The sequence below is a fragment of the Aulonocara sp. 'chitande type north' Nkhata Bay genome, linkage group LG20, assembly GCF_057382095.1.
Source record: "Aulonocara sp. 'chitande type north' Nkhata Bay isolate Kocher_YH1m ecotype deep benthic linkage group LG20, A_spYH_male_GT1.1, whole genome shotgun sequence".
Classification (NCBI taxonomy): Eukaryota; Metazoa; Chordata; class Actinopteri; order Cichliformes; family Cichlidae; genus Aulonocara; species Aulonocara sp. 'chitande type north' Nkhata Bay.
Window position 1 is genome coordinate 23,475,198 of NC_141363.1, and position 21,811 is coordinate 23,497,008.

The 21,811-nt window shown below is 40.8% G+C and overlaps 2 protein-coding genes across 4 annotated transcripts; both read right to left on the reverse strand.

Annotated features, from left to right (window-relative positions):
- Positions 1–1,938: 1,938 nt before the first annotated feature.
- LOC147305626 (uncharacterized) lies at positions 1,939–3,659 on the reverse strand. The gene is made up of 2 exons (XM_086277824.1): positions 3,377–3,659; positions 1,939–3,259 (listed from the first exon to the last, which is right to left on the reverse strand). The coding sequence occupies exons 1-2, from the start codon at positions 3,615–3,617 to the stop codon at positions 2,181–2,183; spliced, it is 1,320 nt and encodes a 439-aa protein (XP_086133950.1). The 5' UTR covers positions 3,618–3,659; the 3' UTR covers positions 1,939–2,180.
- Positions 3,660–5,885: 2,226 nt separating this feature from the next.
- Positions 5,886–20,172, reverse strand: LOC147305627 (uncharacterized). Of its 3 annotated transcripts, none has more exons than XM_086278346.1 (7): positions 20,093–20,172; positions 18,430–18,765; positions 9,234–9,374; positions 8,574–8,675; positions 8,217–8,254; positions 7,997–8,134; positions 5,886–7,548 (listed from the first exon to the last, which is right to left on the reverse strand). In XM_086278346.1, exons 1-7 carry the CDS (start codon positions 20,130–20,132, stop codon positions 7,360–7,362), a joined length of 984 nt encoding a protein of 327 aa, XP_086134472.1. In that variant the 5' UTR covers positions 20,133–20,172; the 3' UTR covers positions 5,886–7,359. The 3 variants fall into 3 exon arrangements, with proteins under 3 accessions (XP_086134472.1, XP_086134471.1, XP_086134473.1); XM_086278345.1 differs by lacking the exons at positions 18,430–18,765; positions 20,093–20,172 and adding exons at positions 9,593–9,928; positions 10,368–10,697; XM_086278347.1 differs by lacking the exons at positions 5,886–7,548; positions 7,997–8,134; positions 8,217–8,254; positions 8,574–8,675; positions 9,234–9,374 and adding exons at positions 13,521–14,292; positions 15,170–15,210; positions 15,431–15,529; positions 17,803–17,844.
- Positions 20,173–21,811: the final 1,639 nt, after the last annotated feature.

The following is a 21,811-nucleotide window of genomic DNA, read 5'->3' on the forward strand; positions in this document are numbered from 1 at the left end:
ATCCAGGCGGCAGATCCACATCAGAGACACTTACAGGTCGTATTTTTTGATTCCTTCTTATCATCAATCACCTCATCTGTGAGCTTTTTGGACATTAAGAGACTAATTTCGATTATAACCACGCTGAGGGAAAGTTCCTGTTTTGAGCTGTTTGGTTTGGGCTGTCCGGGCGAGGAGGATGTGGCAAACTCCCTGGGAGCCCTTGCTGCCTATTTCTTTTTTCATAGGCTGATAGCCTCCCCGCCGTCGCTTGCAGCTCGCTTGTTGGACCCTCCATTGCGGGGGACACGTTTCACTCGCCCTCTGCACCTCACCCCATCTCCACTCACCTCTGCGGCACCTGCTGAGTCGGCGGACCAAGGACCGGCGGCTCAAAATCACACAGCTGCTCTCCTGTCCGGCCAGCTGGTGGACCCTCAGCCTGATACGCCGGCCCCGGCATCGTTAAAGAAGCGACGCTTGCGCCGCCGGCGTGCCTCACCGCAGCCAGACTCTAAAGCTTTCCTACAGCCAGCTGTGTTGGAGGCTGGTATGCCTGCTGGAACTACTCTGCCACCACATCCACCGCCTGCTGCTGCCATGTCGCCATCGTCACCGCCAGGTGACCGGTTCAGTGTGCAGGGGGATCCCGCGCCACGGCCGGAGGAGCACAGCGAGCCGGAGGAGCTCAGCATGCCCGAGCGGGAGCTCAGCGAGCGGGAGGAGCCCGCGTCGCCAGCTGTGGAGCTCAGCGTGCCCGAGCGGGAGCTCAGCGAGCTGGAGGAGCTCAGCGTGCCCGAGCGGGAGCTCGGCGAGCCAGAGGAGCTCAGCGTGCCCGAGTGGGAGCTCGGCGAGCCGGAGGAGCTCGGCGAGCTAATACTGGAGGAGCTCAGCGAGCTAACGCCGGAGGAGCACTGTGAGCCGGAGCAGCCCAGCGAGCCACCCACTGAGAAGCCCGCACTGCTGCTGACGGACCTCAACGAGCCGGAGGAACCGGCGTTGCCAGCAGAGGAGCTCAGCGAGCCTGGTGAGCCCGCGCTGCCACCGGAGGAGCTTGGAGGTCCGGAGGGATCCGCTGAGCCAGAGCTGGCGGTCTGCGTGCCGGAGGGGCCGCCACGTCCTGCAGCCCGGCCGCCACGTCCTGCAGCCCGGCCGCCACGTCCTGAAGCCCGGCCGCCACGTCCTGCAGCCTGGCCGGTACATCGGGTATCGTGCGTTGTGCGGAGGCGGAAGCAGCAACGCCGCCGCCACCGGACCCGTGGCAGGCCGCCGGAGCAGTCACACTGCCGCCACCGGACCCGTGGCCGCCCGCCGGAGCTGCAACGCCGTTGCCACCGGATCCGTGGCAGGCCGCCTGAAGCGTTCTGCTTCCATCACCATGGCAGTGATTGGACTGTTGAACTGGGGTTTTCCGGCCCTCCGTCCTGTTTTCCCCCCGCCGCCCGCCCTGGGTTGGTTTTCCTGTTTTTTGTTTGTTTTGTTTTGGGGTCGCCAGGAGTCGACCCTTAGAGGGGGGGTACTGTCACGGACCCAGTTCCAGGGATTCGGGGTCTGTGAGCAGTGTGGACTATTATTATTATCGTGGTTATTGTGATTATTGTTATTATGGTTGTGTCCGCTGTCCTGCTTTCCGTGTTGGTGTACTGTCAGGTGTTTATGTGCGTGTGTGTGTGTGTGAGGGTGCGGTCGTGGCAGGCACTTTTAGGCCTGGTGGGTGTGGCCCTGCCAGCTGACCGGTCCCACCCAGGAATCCACACACCTGGCGCCGATCAAGCCTCGTCAGAGGAGCTTCAAAACAGTGTGGCTGAGAGCTCCTCGACGCTGGATCGTTGAGTGACTTCCCGAGGAATTGTGGCGACCAGGAGGCAGCACACAGAGAGTACACAGGGAACGGAGACAGAGCACGGAGCACGGGCTAAAGGAGAAGACACGGAACGGGAGTTGGGATCGCACGGGGGATTTATTGTTGTTTGGATTGTCACCACTGTAAATAAACACTGTTGCACTGTAGAGTCCTGCATTTTGGGTCCTCCTTTCCCCACATCCCCACGGTCTGCCAGCGAGACCGTGACAGAAGCTTACAGGACAAAGGCAAAATAGTATACCGTTGTGCATTATTTGCTGATTTGTATAAAAAAACAGCTGCACAACAAAACAATAACAACCACAACAAACAATTGATACAACAAATTGGAAAACAGTTATTCATCACTTGCATGCTTCACAACAACACTTGGGCACATATTTGTGAGCGCACATGACACAGCGACTATCTTATCCAGCAAAGTCATGTTCTCACCTTCACATGGCACCACAAAACCTAAACGGATGGTGTCATTTAGGATAGTGTACTTGGACCGTAGACAGCCTATAACGCGTTCAACATGGATCCTGACATGTGCCAGTTTTCGTGTGTCCTCCACATCTTTTGCTTGTAGCTGACTACGACCCCGTGTAAATGCTGGGATTTTTAAAGTGGCACCCATTAAGGCAACACTTTCCTTGATATCAAAACCCCGGTCAGCGAGCACTGTGTCCCCAGGTGACAGCTTCTGTAGAAAGCCAGATGTTTCAGCTATTCGTTTATCGCTGGTACGCCCTCCCCATCCTTTAGAAATGAAAGAGATGGTCCCTTGTGGTGTGATGCCAATGAGATATTTCATTGTGTGTCTACTTTTGTATGTGGAATACGTCTCCGCCATGGCGCATAAATTTTGTGCTCTCTCTATGAACAGTTCAAAACAGTCAATAACTGTCACCCGGTCACCAAACATCTCAACATACTGGTGTGGCATACTGGCCTGTATGCAATGTCTTCCCGGCCAGTGCACCAGTGGACTGAGGTGAGCGTATAGCACATTTACAGTAATGTTAAATACAGTGGATGTGGTTGTCCGGCTAATATCAAAGAGGTGTGCAATATGTGCAATTGGAAGGTTGAGTCTTAAACGCATGAGAGTCAACAAGAGCATCTGAAACTGGGAAATTTTCCTGTCAGTGTCTGGCAAGCTCGGGCTGATTTGTTGTAGCACCCCCATTAGTAAAGCAAAAGAAGGCAGCCCTGTGTAGAATTTAACTTTAGAGTTGTTATCTTTCAAGAATTCCATGTCTAATTTCCTTTTGGACAGTTCTTTTTGTAATATTAGGTTTTCTTCCTGCAGGTGTGCTATTTCTTGTAACCTTAGAGAACACATTTTACAGTCCTGCAGATCTTCATCCTCGTGCTGTGGAGTTATCTGCTGTGGTTGGATCTCAGCTGTAGTTTCCGTAGTGACAGGTGCTGAAAAACACACATGCATACAGACAAAGACAAGATCATTTTATGATCAAAGGAGCATAGCGCGATGATTTCTGTTCAGCGCCAAATAAGACGTATTAACTACTACAAAACACTTACCTTTGTGGAAATGCTTGGAGCAGACTAACATGTGAGGTGGAGTGTTTTCGAACGTTATATTAGGTCTTTGGATAGCGGCAATCCAGGCCATCCGTCGCCTCTTCTTGACTTCGGAGACATGGCTTGGAATATTTCTGCTCCACGCCGGAATCCGATAAAAACCAATCGCTTTACCCGTCGGCTTCACGCGGCTGTTGCTCGCCCAGCTTGTGCAGTTAATAATACAACAGCTTCTTGCCATTTTTGGTTTCTTTTTATCGCTGTGTAACTGATTTCAATTGAAAGCCTGTGTGCGCTAGTAGCTCTTGCCATGAGTTACCACAATCCTTTGCGGTTTTCCCCTTGAATGACGTCACATTTTCAATCTCTATTCTATGCCACTTCTGCATGAGAACTTATCTGACTCAACAGCACAACCTTGTGGGGTAAATTGTGCAGTGCACACCTTAAACTTTGCAGGTCAGGCCAGCGCAGGCAGGGTTAAACCGACAGTTTTCATTGTCAGTTTTTACATTTATGTTAGGCTACTTTTAATTAACTGCTTTAGCCCACTTACAATGAAAATTTAAAAAAATCTTGTTCATGACCTGTGTAGTATGTAGAACTTAAAATTTTAAATAACCTGGCACCTAGTTATCTGATTGACCTTCTTAATTTATATATCCCCACAAGGGCACTCAGATCCTCTAATCAGGGGCTCCTAATGCAACCAATGTCTCGACTAAAGACGAAAGGGGATCGTGCCTTTGCTTTTGCTGCACCAAAACTTTGGAACAGCTTGCCAGTTGATGTCCGTGCGTCGGAAACTATTCAATCTTTCAAGTCACGGTTAAAAACCCATTTGTTTAAGCTCGCCTTTCAAACTACTTAGTATAATTTCCTCCCGCTTCGTGCTTGTAATAATATTACCATCCTATAACTGTATTTCTTTGTTGTTGACTGTTCTCTTTTGTTGTAAATCTGCAAATATGGCTCGTCTGTGAAGCACTTTGTTGTACCTGTGACTCTTAAATGTGCTATAGAAATAAAATTGAAATTGAAATTGAAACTCCAATTTCGAAAACACAACTTTCTTTTCTTTCTTTTTTTTTTTTATAAAGCTCTGACTTGTATTATGAGTATGAGTCTGTGGTCTGGGAGAGAGTCCTGTAACTCTGTCTGCAAAATACAGTATATAATGACCAATGCTGGGCAGTTAATTATATAGTTATTTCTTCAAAAAAGTTACTGAGTTTGGCAAACAACAAAGTTTTTTTGCAGTTATTTTTTTTAAATGCAGCCAAGGCATTTTTAAATAAACATTTCAAACTATTTACAGAACAATCAGCTGTTCTGCATCAAATCTGATGCCACACAAATTATTTGTGCCACTCCAAAAATAATTTCTGTCCACTATGAGATAAAGAAGAACAACAGCCTGATACCTGCAGGCCTGACAACAGGAGATGTGTCACTCCTGTCACTCCTGTAACATTCAGCAGTCGCCTCATTGTTCTGACACACACAATAAAACTATTGACTACACTACACACTAACTACACAAGATTTGCGCTAAACGTCTCAAATCTCTCACATCTCAAAGCACCGCCGTCACTCCTAAAACTTCCCCCCGTTTCTTAACAACTAGATGCCATGTTGCCATATCATTTTTCGATTGGTCTACATGGTACTTTTTTGGACGAATAGGAAAGGGACAGGGGGGTGGGGTTTGTTTTTGCTCACAGCTGGAGAGTGCTTTCAAGCCTTTTTTTTTTTTTTTTAAATGCCGTTTTTACCGTTTCTTCCTGCAGTAAATATAAACAACGACAGTATTCAGGAAGAAAACCAAACATTGCATATTTTTTATCATAACTCTGGTTTTACGTGGCCGATCAACAGAATTTAAAAACTGGTATAAAGTCCACACTTTTTCCGTCAATTTTTCCGTCTGTCCTGCTCACATCTCCAATGGTTGTACACGTTGTCATTAACGTGGCTTCACTCCACATCAGCCACACCGCTTTGCTCGCTAAAACACCGGTGTCGGCGCATAAGGACGCTGTCATAGCCTGTCAACGACCTTGATTGGCTGCATATATAGGCATCATTGGCTGGACTATGGGATAAGGTGGCATCGTTCTAATCCCATATGGGAGCAGCCAGTCACTCACTGACTAACACTGCAAAACAGAATTGTTAAAGTTTTAATTTTAATTTAAATTCAGGTTAGATTTTTTTTGTGCACAACGCAGAATTTATGTGCGCAGAGACCGTGCCAGCAGTGCGCAATTGCGCACGTGCGCAGCTTAGAGGGAACATTGCTTGCATGCCATACAAATGTGATAAACACACACACACACACACACACACACACACACACACACACACACTTGCGTTGTATTGTAGTTCTACAGTATGATAACAGGTCCTGTAGTTCCAACAGCTACATTGGAGAATAAATTGCCTTTCAATGCAGACACTGAAGAAATGTGTATCCAGACTTGGAGTATTTTTATTGAGAAAACACATGTTATGTACTTCTTTTGATCGTTCATTTCCTTGAAACACATCAAAATATTCTTACATTTTATTTATTTAAATAGTATAATCCTTCCAGTGAAATATTATTTTACAGCAACACTGTAAAAAATACATTAACATTGTTCAATAAAACATAAATCCATCCATCCATCCATCAATTCGCTTCCGCTTATCCTTGTCAGGGTCGCGGGGGGCGCTGGAGCCTATCCCTGCTGTCATAGGGCGAGAGGAGGGGTACACCCTGGACAGGTCGCCAGTCACACAGGGGCAGACAACCATTCGCACTCACTTTCCCTCGCACATTCACACCTAGTGGCAATTTGGATTATCCAATTAACCTATCCCCACATATTAAAACATAAATATAAAACCAATTTTAAATAAGAAAACGTATGTGCAAATGCAATATCTCAGAAAAATAATAATGTAATATTATTAAGATTATATAGTAATACGTATTTAGTTACTCTTAGTATGAGTGAATGATATGTGAGCCTTATTTAGACTGATTGGGACCTGATGAATGGAAAATCAAAGAATTACCTGATTATTTTTTTTGTACCTGATTTTTGTTTCTGAGAATAATGAGATCCACATAAGAGGACATTTGTTTTAAATTTCGATAGAACAGCGGCAGTATAATGTCCTCGTAAGTGGATCTCTGGCCCTTGTAGAGCAAAATTGGGTATTTTGGTGTCGACAACCCAAAATGTATTTTCCACATATGTGGATGTCAGGTCCTTGGAGGTTAGAGAATGTATATGAAAGATGGATGTAGCCACCATGACAGCTTGTCAACCACCTGCTTGTAGCAGGTCACAGTTTATTTCTGCTGTGATTTTATACACAGGTAAAAGTTGTTTAGGACCAGGATGGCTTTGGTGAGAGTAAACTGGAATAATAACATAATATAATAACAATTTCTTTGCTTTTGTTTTGTTTTGCAGCTTCCTTAATTTGATTAAAACTACTATTTGATTAAAATAAATGCTTTTAAAATGATTAACCATGCACACCGTTAGCCAAAGTTATGGAGCATGAGTTGAGACAGAATGGTCTTGAGGTAAACCTCTATCCAGACTGTTAGCCACAGTAAAAAATACAATTAGGGATCTCTAATAATGCTGCATGATTACAGACACAGGCTTGGTTATAGGATTACTATCTGGAAATCCAACAGCTAAATGCAATGTACTACTCACAGGTCAGTTTGCAGAGCTTTATGCAACTGTTTCATTAAATCTGTCCTACAGAGTTTCTATGGAAATATTAATGGGAATAACAGGATTAGTTTTCTGTTAAGTTAAACTAAACTATCAACTACCATAAAGAAACATTTTTAACCTGAGATTAACTGATTGAAAGCACATTAATATTTGCAATAAACAGAAAAGAACATTCAGTTTTGTCTGAATTATAATCACTTGTTGATCTTTGTGAGAGGTAAAGTGCCATCAACAGCATTAATACTGTTTCTTAACTGCAGAGTACAGAGGAGGTGAAGCATCTGTGGTGAGGTTGGAAGGGCTGGTATGTACCAGAGGTGTGGAATAGACGACTTCATCCGTTTTACTACAGGATGTGTTGTTGGTGGCAGGAATGTTGGAAAAATCCACTTCAGCATAATAAACTTTATTCATGTCGTCTTCAGCCTGAAAGAAAAGTGAGATCAACCTTCAGACCCTTAAAAACGTGTTTGTAATTAAATAAAGGTTTATGGAGCTACAGCCTGAGACATCATTCTTTCTTGTACACATAAGTTGTACCCACATTTTGAGTGTGAAATCTTTAAAAACATAACCCTCAGCCATGTTTTCTGAATTGCTCTTTAAGTTATATCTAAACAAAAAGTAAACAAATGTCTCGTGAATAAAACGAAAGTGTTTGTACCTAATAAACTGGACCCAAATCCTGTGCATTGAATTTGGCCATTTCTAGTCATTGCTATTAGCTGGCAGAAAGAAATGCAACAGTATATCCACAGGGCATAATAATAGTATAATATCCATCCATGACTACTGATGAATTACTTCATTACTCAGACTGGTTTGTCCTGGATTTGGACATCAGAGTTTAAAATAAGAAACGAGTTGTATCTACTTTGTTCTGAGAACAGGTGGTGAGGTTGTAGAGGTCGATGTTTTCAGCTCCATCTGGTTGGGGGCCTTTTGCAGTGGTGTAAATTGAAGACACTTCCACCTTCCTCTGTGGGGCCCCCTCTCTTATTTCTTGCTTGGCCTGGAGAAGGAGAATAAACCAGATGGTGGATACAAATAAAGCGATAATGAAACTCAGGTGTCTCACAGTTCCTAAAACTCACCCGTGTAATGTTGGCATACTCTGTTTCCACAGGAGGTCCTGAAAATGCAGTTCATAAAACAAACATCATTTAACATAATTGATAGTCTGACCTGTTTAAAGCCAGGCTGGAAAACTACTGACTTTGTAAGATATCTCAGCTTTTTCGTTAAGACACAATAGAATTTAAACAAAATGTACATGAGTCAGTTTTTTATTCTGTCAGCAGCAGAGATCAGTGGGTGTTAAGTTCATACCTGATGACTAGGTCTGCAGCATAAGTTTAGATTAACTGTAATGTCGGGTTAATCTCCAGGAAATTAATGGGTGATGTGCGCTGTAAAGATGAAACACTGCTGTGTGTTTATTGTAGGCTCACCTTTGGGTTTAATGGCCTTCCTGTTCTTGTAGAAAATCAGCAAAGTTGCTGATAAGACGATGATCACAAGAACCAGAGTCAGAATCATGTAAAGCATCTTATCTGCACATCAGCAGAACAGAGTTTTAGTGTTACTCTCTTAATCAATAAAGGTTAACTGATGCAACTAAAGACACACAAACTGTTACACTGATACTTGTATAAATTCATGGAAAGAAATCTGAGAAACTGCTGAGTGATGGACCAACAACATCTTTGTCTGCCACTAAGAACTCATGTAGTGAAACTCTAATGAAGTCAGGCATGTTCTCACTCAGCTTTTAATGCCCGGTGGTTTAAACTTCTTGAGTTCTTCATTCAGATGTTGTGCCATACTGCACTACTTTTATTTGATAACTTTGAAGTTTAGCTTAAAATAAAATGACTCTTGTACTTTACTTTTGGTACTTTAATTCTATTTTAATGTGAATACTTTTTTTTCTTTTACTTTTAACAGAGTTGTGTATTTCTTCACCGCAACTGTTTTTAATTATACTTCAGGAATAATTCAAAGTGCCTCTTCCACTCCTGCTGATGTGTCATTAATGGACATGGATGGAGGTTGTTTGATAAACACGAGACTGATTCACACTCACACATTCACACGTGCATATATGATACCTGAGCCTGATGACAGTGTTTCAGGAGAGGTTGATGAAGGTGTGAAGCTTCCTGAACTGAAGTGTGTTGTTGTTGTTGTGGAAGCTGATAAGAGAAATGTTGATGTTGATAAAGGCTCATGAGGTGTTGGAGTGTCTGAAGCTGTGAACAAAGAAACAATCAGAATAATAAAAATCCTGCTTGAAGCAGCTTTTCTGTCTGCTTGTGAGTAATAGGTGTGAATGTGTGTTTACAGCACAACTCATGAAACTAAACGTGTAGTGTAAATATGACACATGTAGGTTATTTGAAAGATATGGAACTGTGATCATTGAGACTTTCACATCTTCAGGGACATGAAGAAGATTGTTTTTACTCACCTCCTGTGATGACAAGCTGGAAATCACATGGTTGAAAACTTCTGTCCAGTGTGCAGCTGTACCGTCCTGAATCAGACTTTTTCAGCTGTGTGATGCTCGCATGCACAATATCCTTTGAGAAATAATTTTTTTCATATTTGATGCTGTATCTGCCGCTCTGAGCTGTGTAATCAGGTGTTTCAATGAGAATGTTTCCAGTTTCACATTTGTCTTTGCAGAACAATGTCTTTCTTCCAAGGATCACAAATTTGCATGTAACTGTGATGTTTCCTCCTTCCACTCCTTCATAGACGGGAGTTTCAGCGTTGGCAAGTCCAGTGTTTCCATCCTGCAGGTCTGTAGAAAACAGGAAGAATCAATTCTTACCATCATGTAAAACACTGCAGTCCAATGATAAAGTATTTTAAATAAATAAAACTGGAAACAGACTATTTACTTCCATACAGATATATTAGTATAAGACTACAGTCTGCATTTTAACTGTCTGCGTGAGAAAAGGCAACCTAAAGTTAATTTTTTTAGACATTATAGAAAAAACATTTGACTGGAAACAAACTGAGATAAAACATTTCTGGGCAAGGCAGTGGGACGAAACAAAATTTGAGTGATCTTACACTATGTGTAACCACAGGAACAGAGAAAGACAGAAACAGTTTGTGGTTAAAACGGTTCAACAGGGAACAAAACCTAGAGGTCAACTTTCTTATAAGAAAGCAACCAAATAAACACCGAGAGGAGAGAAAATTAAATATGAAGAAGAAGAAAATTTACTTACGGAGGAAGATGACGCAGAACAAAATGTGACAAACTTTCATACTGATGCTCCGAAGAGTTCAAGCTGATTCTCTCCCTTCTCTATTTACAAGCTAGGAACTTGTCACTTCTCTTATTAATGTGCCCCTTCCTTAAAATAAACACTCCTCCTGTCTGCAGTTTTTCCACAGAGACATGATAAGTGTCTGTTTCCATTTAAATTATCCTCCAAAACTTTACTCTTTTGGTTTTCAGAGTTCTTTTTTTGTCTCTACCAAAACAGACTGTATGGACTTCAATGAAAATTTCTTTTAAATAATTGTCTGACAGTGTACTACTGCTTCCCTCAGTTCCTCCTCCATCCTCTTTCAGCTCACCCCTCCGTTAAGACCAGCCTTCATTTAAGTCAGCTTTCTCCTGATTGGCTTGTAAACATGAGTTTGTAACGGCAGGTGGGTGGAGCTTCCTGAGCTGTGTGTCAAAGATTGCAACATCTAAAATATCCCCTCTAACTGACGTCATACACAGAAAAGAAAAGAAAAGAAAAGAAAAGAAAAGAAAAGAAAAGAAAAGAAAGACTGTCTATCAAGTGAATGCTTGGCTGTGCTTCACAGTTAGGGTGATCAGATGTTCCTCTCTTTGTGGGACTCGTAAGACTTTTATTATAGTCAGAAGACTTTCACGTGAGACAGTCTAGTGACCTGTCCACTTGTGTCCCTGTGGGACATGCGAGGCTCAAGAATCCCGGAACCAATGAATAGTGCAAGCAAATTACTATCAGGAGGGGCTATGTGCTTACCTGCTGCTCTCTGGCAGGTAGGTCCATGCCCCCTGGGTTTTAAATCACCTTAGAACACACATGCATCAACACTACATATGAGCGGGTGGAGGGAGGTATGGCGTCTTCACACCCCCGTTTTCTGTTGCCTGTTGGGCGGGGGGGCTGGGAGGAGGAGTTGGCCGTCCGATTGGGGTCTGGAATGTGGGGCCTCCCTGCTGCTGCAGAGTCGGGCGGTCTGCTTCTCTCCACCCCAGGGAAAAGGGTAACACCACCTGGGTCTGGGTGCAGTTTCCCCCTCCAGGAGCAAGGGTAAGTAGACCTGGGGCTTAGAGTACGCGTGGGGAGTGCGATTGTGTGTACAGTGTCTATTTATGTCTGTCTCCATGTTGGGTGAGTGCTGAGTAACTGCATATGAGAGCATGAGGGTGGGAATAGATGTCTGTATCTGTGTGTGCCTGTATGTTTGTGTCTATATGTCAGGTCGGGTATCAGACGCCACCTCTCTGGGGACATCTCCCCCCACCACTCCCCCTGCCATTGGCAGACGCCCTCAGACATCGGTGCATTGGTGGTTCTTTGTGTTCGGGGATGGGCATCCAGGTACGCACCGGCTCACTCCTTGGTGGCTTCTTGTCAGGGCCTGGAGCCTGGGGCTCGCTCGGGCTCCTTCGAGGGTGGGGTGCCCTCAGCCTCTCGACCTGTGGCTCGGTCACTCTGGCACAGCTGAGTGACTGGATGACTCCCCACACCCTCCAGCAGATCATTACATGAAGGAACCTTTTAAATACAAGCGCGCTCATGCTCACAGGTGTACACACGGGTGCTCACACACACAAACTACACCCTTTTTGGCTCCTACCTCAAAGCACACTGTGTTCTGTTGATCTTACGTACTGCACAATAATATTTAATATTTAGTATTTACTGTTATATTCACATAGATCATCACAATGATGTTGTTTATTATATTGTTCTTTTTTTTTGCTTGTTTTCTCTTTTTTCTTTCTCAGCAGGTGATCCAGGTGATTGATATTTGTATTTTCTGTCTGTTTGTTTTGTTGGTTTTTGTTTTTTGCCCTTTATCACCGTCCCTCTTCCCCGCTGTTTTTCTTTCCCTCTTTCTTTCTCCCCTTTCTTTCCCCCAGTCAAGTCTGTCCCGTGTTTAGCAAGTGAAAATAAAATAAAATAATCAATTAAAGCAAAGGTGAAACAAATAGACCAATACGGCAAGGCTGGGATGGTCCATTTGGTAAAGTAAATCCGTTGGACTTCTTTCTTTGCCTTTAGACAACAATTCTGATGGCAAAAGAACCAATCAGGACAGGTGGGAAAAAAAGGCAAATGAATTACATCCAAAATTTTCATGATATTACAGGTTTTATTTTATGTTATTTCATTTTCAATATCTTTGTCCTTTTTGATATTAGAGAGTATAAAGTCACTCCCCTGAGGTTCAGATTTGTCCATTATGTTTATGTTTTACTATCTGGAGGAAAGTTACACAGATTTTAAATACAAAACATTTTGAATGCGTGCTAAGGCTGCTGGTACATCCTTAAAAAACTAGGAATAAATCAAGTGTATGAAAATAAACCAAGATAGTGTTACGAGTTCAAAATTGGGGATGGAGACAAGAGAAAAACCACAATAACAACACTGGTCCGGCCGGGTTAAGTCAAATGATGATTTTAATAGTCACACGCGTGGGAGATGGACACTGATGCAGACAGCCTCAGATCTCCAAATGGTGGAGCATTAATCAAACTCTTATAGCCTCTGGTGCCCCCACCTTATCATAAAAGCCTAAACATTCACATGCTTTTCTCTCACACGGCGCCTAAGCTACGACCTTGGCTCCCTGTTTTATCTGCTCCTGCTGAGATGGGGCAGAAAACTCCAGCACACTCTGTTCTCTTCTAATCAGACAAATAAGGCGATGACTTTCTGCAAACAGTATTTCTTATAACATCATAAAACAATATCATTCATCCACAATAAATCAGCAGTCTAATGTAATGCAAATCAGTTTAACGAATGCAATAGTTATCAGCTTCTTCTAATTCAGGAGAATAATGCAAACTAAAACTACATAATAATTCACAATCTTTAACTAGGGGTATGACATGGCATAAAATAATATTATAATTTTACACTCCCCCTGATGAGCTCATTAGAATAATGAGCTCACCAACACCCTATAATCCAGTGTGGCCGGGTTCATCTCTTCTCACTCCTGAGGTCCTTTGTCCCCCTGATGGGCAAACCATATGTGAGATGACCTCTGTGTTTGCGCAGTTCAGATGTAAGAAAAACTATTGTTACAACAGTAGCCGGCACAGATGACACTCCCCAGTTCTCCCCCAGCTTTATTTGGTGCTACCTTATACCCTTCACACTTACTCAGCCTAGAACCTCTGTCCAAGGAGCTTTTAGCCTTTATTTTATTGCTGCAGTTACCAGTGTCGTCCAGTTGGTTTTGATACGCAGCTCAATCGTCTGGATGTCCGTGCCAAGCTCCAGTCTACGCTGCTGCGCCAGCTCTTCCTCTGTCTCTCCCAGCCAAGTCAAGATTTTTGTTCAGGTCAGAGTTCAGCTGCTGCCACTGCTGCTCGTTCTGCTTTGTTCTCATCACAATAAATCAGCAGTCTAATGTAATGCAAATCAGTTTAACTAATGCAATAGTTATCAGCTTCCTCTAATTCAGGAGAATAATTCAAACTAAAACTACATAATAATTCACAATCTTTAACTAGGGGTATGACATGGCATAAAATAATATTATAATTTTACAATAGTCTCTGACACTACTCCGTTACATTTCCTTGAACTCATAGTTGGTGCACTGTAGAGGAGTTTCCTGTCATCTGCAAATGACTCATATCTGCCATCATTAAAAGTTGGCAGGCACGTGGACGTCTGCACAAAACCTTGAGCTCAAAGTCTGACGACAAAATCCACGTCACTGAGCCTGGTAACGTAAACAATAGAAGTACTATTGCCATGTTTCATGCAGTCATTCAGTCTGACAGGAGCTCATGTCTGAAAACTGGTTATTGTGTCTGAGTGTAGAGTAGATTTGGTCGTGATCTCTGCTCGCCATATTGAGGCTTTGGTAGATCGAGTCTTCACATGAGGAGACTGGATGATAGCGTTCACTGAGACTAATCTGGGAAAAAAAACAACAATAAATTAACTGAACTGAGAAGAAAAGACAGAAACACAACAATAGCAGTGACACAACAGACCTAAAGTTGATGACATACTACAGGTCTTTAATGTCAGGATGGAAACAGAAGCTGTGTGTTTTATACTTGCTTAGTATAAAGAGAAGTGGTGTAAGTGGAGTTATTTATTTATTTATTTATTAGCAGTTTTTCAGTTTGCTCAGCTTCATAAAATGAATTTATTGTAACACAGCAGAGTCATTGAAACGCTGCTTTTGTTTTACCAACCAGACCTAAAAAAAAATCTATTTCAAATGTAAAAGTATACGATGGAAAATGTCACTATTTGAATGAAAGCTGATCACTGCTGCCCCCTGTGGAGGACAAATATTTATTCAACCAAACATGTAAGCAGCGAAAAACAGTGAAGTCTTAATTTTTTTGTTTTTATCTTGAGTTTAGTTTCATACATATCCAGAAAAAACACATCTGCTTCTGAAACTACTAAATATGTTACTTTCTTGTAGTGTGTGGTTGCTGTCAGATCTCGTACTTGGGTTGATGGAAACAGCAACATTGTGACTAAAACACTAAGCTGCACGGCACAAAAGACCGAGATAAGCTGAGTGGGATTTAAAAAATCAGGTGATGATTCTTTTGGATTATTAATGTTCAAATTACAAACAAAAAGTTTTTTAGTGTAGTATAATGTTAATGCATGTTAGGCACATGCTGAAGTGCAATATTACTTAAAAGTTTCCCATTAGATCAGCACATAAACATAAATTGGAAATCCTGATCTTTTGTTTCTTTCCAGCTCAATAGTACAGTTTTTTTTTTAAGATGACAAAGAGAGTAAACAAGTAACTGATAAGTCACCTCAGTCTGGCCTTGTTCTGAGTGTCTCCTGCTGTTCAGACCTGTAGAAAAGACAGAAAGTTACTATTAACTTTATTCTTTGAATTCTTACATGTTTTTTCAGAACCTAAAACATTTTCAGCAAAGTGCTATGTGAGTGCTTTTGCCTGTTGGATATAAACTGTGACGTAACCTGGGCACGTCAGCAACCAATCAGTGGCAAAAGAAATATTTTGAATTAATGAATATCAAATGTGCAGATAATGTTGGAAGGTAACTCACCGAAAGAGCCACCAGCCCATTTTCTGTAGATAAGCAGCAGAGCAACAGGCAGCAGAACCACCACCATAGTTATACTTACAACCAAATGCAAGGAGAAACCTGGATGAAAGACAAGAGAGGTGGAGACGCACAGTTCCTGGTAAATCCTGGTGAAATATAAAGTGAAATACTATCATCCCTGATCACATGTGTAGCATTTGTGTGTGTGTGCATTTGATGCTGCGTTGGTGTTTTTGGATGGATGACTAGGCCTCATGTTTACTGGTTAAGAGCTTCTGTTAAAGAAGTATGATTTATTTTCCTTTTACTCTTTTTAAGGAAGAGCACAATTCAGTAAAAACATTATTGTTCTGTGTATGGATCATCCGTCAAGCAACTAAATTGAATAGAATGAATTCAATTAGGTGAAGCATGTTCGGTGCAGGTTACCGCTAGGAAACAGAAATACATTACAGGAAATAATCTATAAAATATAAACCACAACATAGTCCTACAGGAGCTCGTGAACTTTTCGTGTTAGACACATGTTTGTAGACACAAACGATTTTTCATGTTGAAATACTATCGTTCAAGTTTGGTGAATTTTCGGTGTACAAAAACAGCTCTTTCTTGACGCTTTCATGGTTTAGAACTGAGCACTAATCAGAATAAATGTTCTGAATCCTCACCTCATCATCTAGATCAGCGGTCCCCAACCTTTTTTGCGCCACAGACCGGTTTATGCCCAACAATATTTTCACGGACCGGCCTTTAAGGTGTCGCGGATAAATACAACAAAATAAAACTAGTGCCGTTACCGAAAAAAATAAGATTTATTCATAACACACGTAAAAAGACCCAGGAAAACCGAGTTAACAATAAAAACTATAATAAAATAACGCTGAAAAACGATAAAAACCCTGAAAACCATACATTTCACACCTGAGCCTCAACTCTCACGGCCCGGTACCAATCGACCGGTACCGGTCCTTGGCCCGGGGGTTGGGGACCGCTGCTCTAGATGTATGAGGAGAGGCAGAGCGTAATCAAGTGCTGCATTTCAGTAGGAGTAAATCCATGTAAACAGCTAAAGTATTTTTTTATAGTAGAGTCTAGATTTTAAAAAAAAAAAAGACCACATTTTATTTTATGTTTTTGCAAATACAGTATCAATATGAGTTGAAGTGAAATAAAATGACACTTATATGGTTTAGTTTTATCTGCAAAGAAAACCTTCTAAAGATTTGTGAGAGAATATGATTCCTCTGAAGGCAGCTTTTGCAAAAAACAAAATCAAAAACAAAACAAAACCATAAAAAACAAAGAAACCAAATAAGTAACTGTATCTAAACTTCATGTGTATAAGACGCAGTTGTGCTTGAAACTGGTGCTATCTATCAGCAGGATGATGCTTCAAACTCTCTTCTGCTTTTGGGTTCATGCTTGAAAATACAGCCAAAAATAAAATAAGTGTAGTCACTGTTTCAACACCAACAACATGATAGAAATTGCCACAATACAAGAAGATTACATTTTCTAGCTGTAGATGCATATAGCCCTGACAGGACTCAGACCCACACTCACTCACTTGAGCTTTTCCTTTGTCTGTGACTGTTGTAGTGAAACGTGTATAATTATAGATAGAATTTATTTTTATCTTTTATCAAGACCACATGTAGTGATGCTCTGAGAAAGTCCCTCAAAGCTGTTGACATTTCATTTAACTGCTGTGCTGTTCACTTCATTACATCTATGTCATAACTTTTCTTCTTCTATAGTTTCAGCTTAATGTTACGAAATGTAATTTAATCCCACAATCCTAGAAAATTAGAAGCAAGTCCATTTTATAGTTAACAGACGTTAAAGTTAAAATCCAAAAAATATAATGTCCCTGTTTATGAAATAAATTGTATTTTTACTTTGATAATTCTGTTTTAGTGCCAATACTTTCATTTTCTGTTACTTCTAACAAAGTTGTGTATTTTTGTGGGGCGATCGTGGCTCAAGAGTTGGGAGTTCGCCTTGTAATCGGAAGGTTGGCGGTTCGAGCCCCGGCTTGGACAGTCTCGGTCGTTGTGTCCTTGGGCAAGACACTTCACCCTACTGGTAGTGGTCAGAGCAGCAGCCGCGCCTCTGTCAGTGCGCCCCAGGGTGGCTGTGGCTACATTGTAGCTGCCATCACCAGTGTGTGAATGACTGAATGTGTAAATCCTTAGGGACTAGTAAAGCGCTATACAAATACAGGCCGTTTACCATTTCTGCATTTTCAGTAATAAATCAGACCAGTGCTTACACAGCTGTTGATGTTTCATTCATGAACATGGATGAGGTTCTTTGACAGACATATGGATGGATGCACACTCCATTTACACAGACATGCACACATGACGTACCTGAGTCAGGTATTGTTGTTGTTCTTGTTGTTGTCATGGAGACTGAAAAGAGAAATAGTGATATTGGAAAAGGTCGTGAAGTGTTGTTTGATGGTGACGTGATTAAAGCTGCAAACACAGAAGCAATCAAAACTATAAGATTCCTGCTTGAAGACTTTTTGCATGAGAGTAATGGGGGTTAATGTGTGTTTTGCATGTGAAATGAGGATGTGATACTTAACATTCAGAGACTTCAGTGTGTCAACATCCATGCATCTCTTATTATCACAGATATTTTAAAAATGCTGAGAAAACAATGTTTAAATTTAGTTTGTTTAAATATATTTTGTAAATCTATTTTAATCCTCGTTTTTAAGACTAGTTCCACTGCATTGTGGTTGTGACATGGAAGTTCAAATTATTTCCTGTTTTTGTAGAGCCTGAAAAGAGAAATACTGATGTTGAAGAAAGTTGTGTTTGATGCTGAAATGATTGAAGCTGTGAACAAGCAAGTCTTTTGTCTGATTTTTTCCTTGTTTGTTTGTCTGCATGCAAGTAATAACATATGGAGTTTATTTAAATAGAAAACAAGCTGAGAAGTAAATGTTGATTCAGAAACATGAAGAAGATTTTTTAGTAGAGACTCACCTTCTTTGACAAAGATCTTGAAATCACATGGTTGTAAAGTTGTGTCCAGTGTGCATCTGTACCATCCTGAGTCAGACTTTTTCAGCTGTGTGATGCTCACGTGCACGATATCCTTTGAGAAATAATTTTTTTCATATTTGATGCTGTATCTGCCGCTCTGGGCTGTGTAATCAGGTGTTTCAATGAGAACGTTTCCTTTTTCACATTCGTCTTTGCAGAACAATGTCTTTCTTCCAAGGATATAAAATTTGCATTCGACTGTGATGTTTCCTCCTTCCACTCCTTCATAGACGAGAGTTTCAGCGTTGGCAAGTCCAGTGTTTCCATTCTGCAGGTCTGTTGAAAATATGAACAGTTACCTGCAGTCTGAATAAATATTTTAAACTAAATTGAAAAGATGTAATTATTTAAAACAAAATAGCTCAAATTAGTTTCAATTCAATTTCACCTAAAATCTCTACTTTTACTTTTGAATTTGTGAACAGAAGTCTTCCAATTCTTCCTTACAGCTGCAAAAAGACATCAGCGTCAGGCTAAGCTCGAAAGCTTAGTTACAGGCTTAGTTTTGTTTGTGATGACTTCTTTATTTGCTTTTTGTGTATTTGTCTGTCAGATGAGGTTTTTGAAATTGTTGTTTAACACATGTTGTAAGGTTTTCAGTTTGTCACCATGAGGTTGTGCTGTTCCTTTTTAGCTTGAAAAAATTGTTGACACATTGACTTAAAAAACATGAATTTTTTAAGGCTTCATAAGGTCTAAATGGTGAGTCATTCAAAAAACTTTGAAGTTCTGTAAAATACTTGTAGCATTTAGTGATTTAAAAATACTGTTTAAGTCCACTTTAATTTTAATGACCAATTTACATTATTCATAATATATATGCTAAAAGTGCATTAAACTGTGTGCTTCTTGTCTTTATCATTTCATTTTTAACAATGCTGCAACTGGCTTGAACTTATTTTCAGGATGAAATATGAAAACAGAACAAAGCTGCCTGCAACTACAGAACAGGTGGTCCTCTCATTACGCCAAAAAGAAAACAGGCAACCAGGTTTTAGAAAACAAAATCAGTACACAAATAAGAGGGAGATGGTTATTTCTGAAGTTAGCATTAAAGATGAAAACATTCTGGAACAATAACATTCTTCAACATATCTGTGGCCTTAGAGAGACTAGGATCTGAGTCTACCGGTTCGTATTTATAGCCAATTCAATGAGTTGAGACAGGTTCTTCAAGATTGGGCAGTCCAGAGAAATAACAAGAAGAAAAATTAAACAGAATTCAACAAGGCTGCCTTGGAAAGATGTTTCCCTTCATAGGATTCATAGGATCATATCATCGTGTGATCAAATAAGACCTGATCTCCACTTCAAGGGACAGAAAATAATAAATAAATAGATAAATAATGATTCTGAAAAGAAATTTGCAATGCTTACATTTTTTAAAATCGAAATATCAAAACATTTTTTCTTCTGGATCTCAGGAGGATGTTTTCAACTTTAAACACCACATTGAAAAAAAAACGCGTGAGTGATGAAACAGTATGCAGACAAAACTGTTTATGAGGAACAAAACTTACAGACGATCTCCTAAAAAACAAAGATAAAGGCCAGCGATGACGAGAACAGAGAAATGAGAGAAATGTGAGGTTAATTTACTCACTGAGGAAGATGAAACAGAGTAAAGCTTGACAGACTTTCATATCGAGGCTTTGGTGGGTTCATGCTGCTTCTCTTCCTTTTTCACTCACAAACAGGAACTTGTGTTTTTTGGGTTTTTTAAAATGATGACACTTCTCCTTCAAACACATCACACACAGATACACACTCTTCCCTTCTTCATTTAAAAAAACGTGGTCCTACAGAATCCATTTATTTATCCTTTTGGTTTTCTTAGCTTTATTTAGTTTCTACTGTTTGGGTTTAATTAAATTACATGTATGAATTTACTGGATGGCAGTATTGTAGTTTCATCGGGTCAAACAATGAACACAAACCCGTCAAACTGCAAACACTGCCTAGCAACTGTTTTTACTCTACAATCAAAGTTATTCTAAAGCCGTACTCAGCTGGATTTCTGTGAGTCTCAACACACAGTTCCTTAATTGTGCTGTAGGATATAAAATTCTGATATTTATACTGTTCAGCACTAATGGATTTCAATTCAGTCAAACATTTCTTAGAACCAAAGGGTTCTGCACAGAGAAAATTACTCCTGATATAGTTTTAATGAAAGTCTTTGTTTGTTCAAGATATAAATCTCCATATTGCAAAACTTATTGCTAGTTTGAGATGACGGTGCACCGCAGGCAGACAGACATGCATGTGGTCAAGACGAATACTAAGACAGGCTGTGACATTAAAACCATGACTTAAGCAAGTAGGCCAACCTTCCCACAACTGCAACACTACCAGCAGCAGCCTCTTGACTTCTGCCCATACCAACCAGAGATTAGGCCGACACTGTGGAGCTGTGTAATTTACACTACTTTTATTTTTAACAGACCTTTAAGCAACATGTGTTGGCTTACCCTTAGAAACCTCTGCTACAAAAAATCTGATTTAACTGCGTGCAGCAGGTAAGAATAAGGACACTTCCTTCTTTTGTGACACGTCTGCTTGAGAATTTTCCTCATTTACTCAATAGCACAACTTTGTGGCAGGAACTTTTAGTCCACAGAGTTTTTATGGATCAGTATTTACATTCAAATTGCAGAGGTTTCTCCAGGGGAAAGCCCTTTTACTCGGCAGCCATACTGAAACATATCTGGGTACTTAGATGGGCAGTTTGGGCAATTTGGGCAGTTATTTGGAATCATTGGACATGAACAGAATATCCAGTTAAATCTGAGAAAAGAAATTACTGCCTTCATACAGGAAAGAAAGAAAATAGAACCGGGTAAACAAGTTTGAATTTATTCTGGATTTTCAACACAACATCAAAAGTATACATACAGACTCAAATATATACTTACACTGACTTTAATTTTTTACCATCCAAGAAGGAGAAATGTATATTTAGACGAACTGGGAAGATCTCTTGGAACCATTTCTAAACAACTGCAGATTCCAAGATTATCAGTTCAAATAACTGTATGTAAGTAAAAGTTATTTGGATGTGTCAGCACTTTGCCAAGTAGCATCATGGTCTGGGGCTGTTTTGCTGTGGTACTGTACATCGCACAAAGTGGATCGAATAATGAAGACAAATGACTACATCCAAATATTTCAGCTTCACCCAAATCAACAGCTCTGCAGTTTAAACTTAAATTAAACTGGGGTGAAGCTTCAGGACCGTGATCCCCAACACAATTCAAAACAAGTTTTGGAAAAAAGCAAGCTAACATTACACTTCTCAAATGACCCTGACCTCAATCCTACC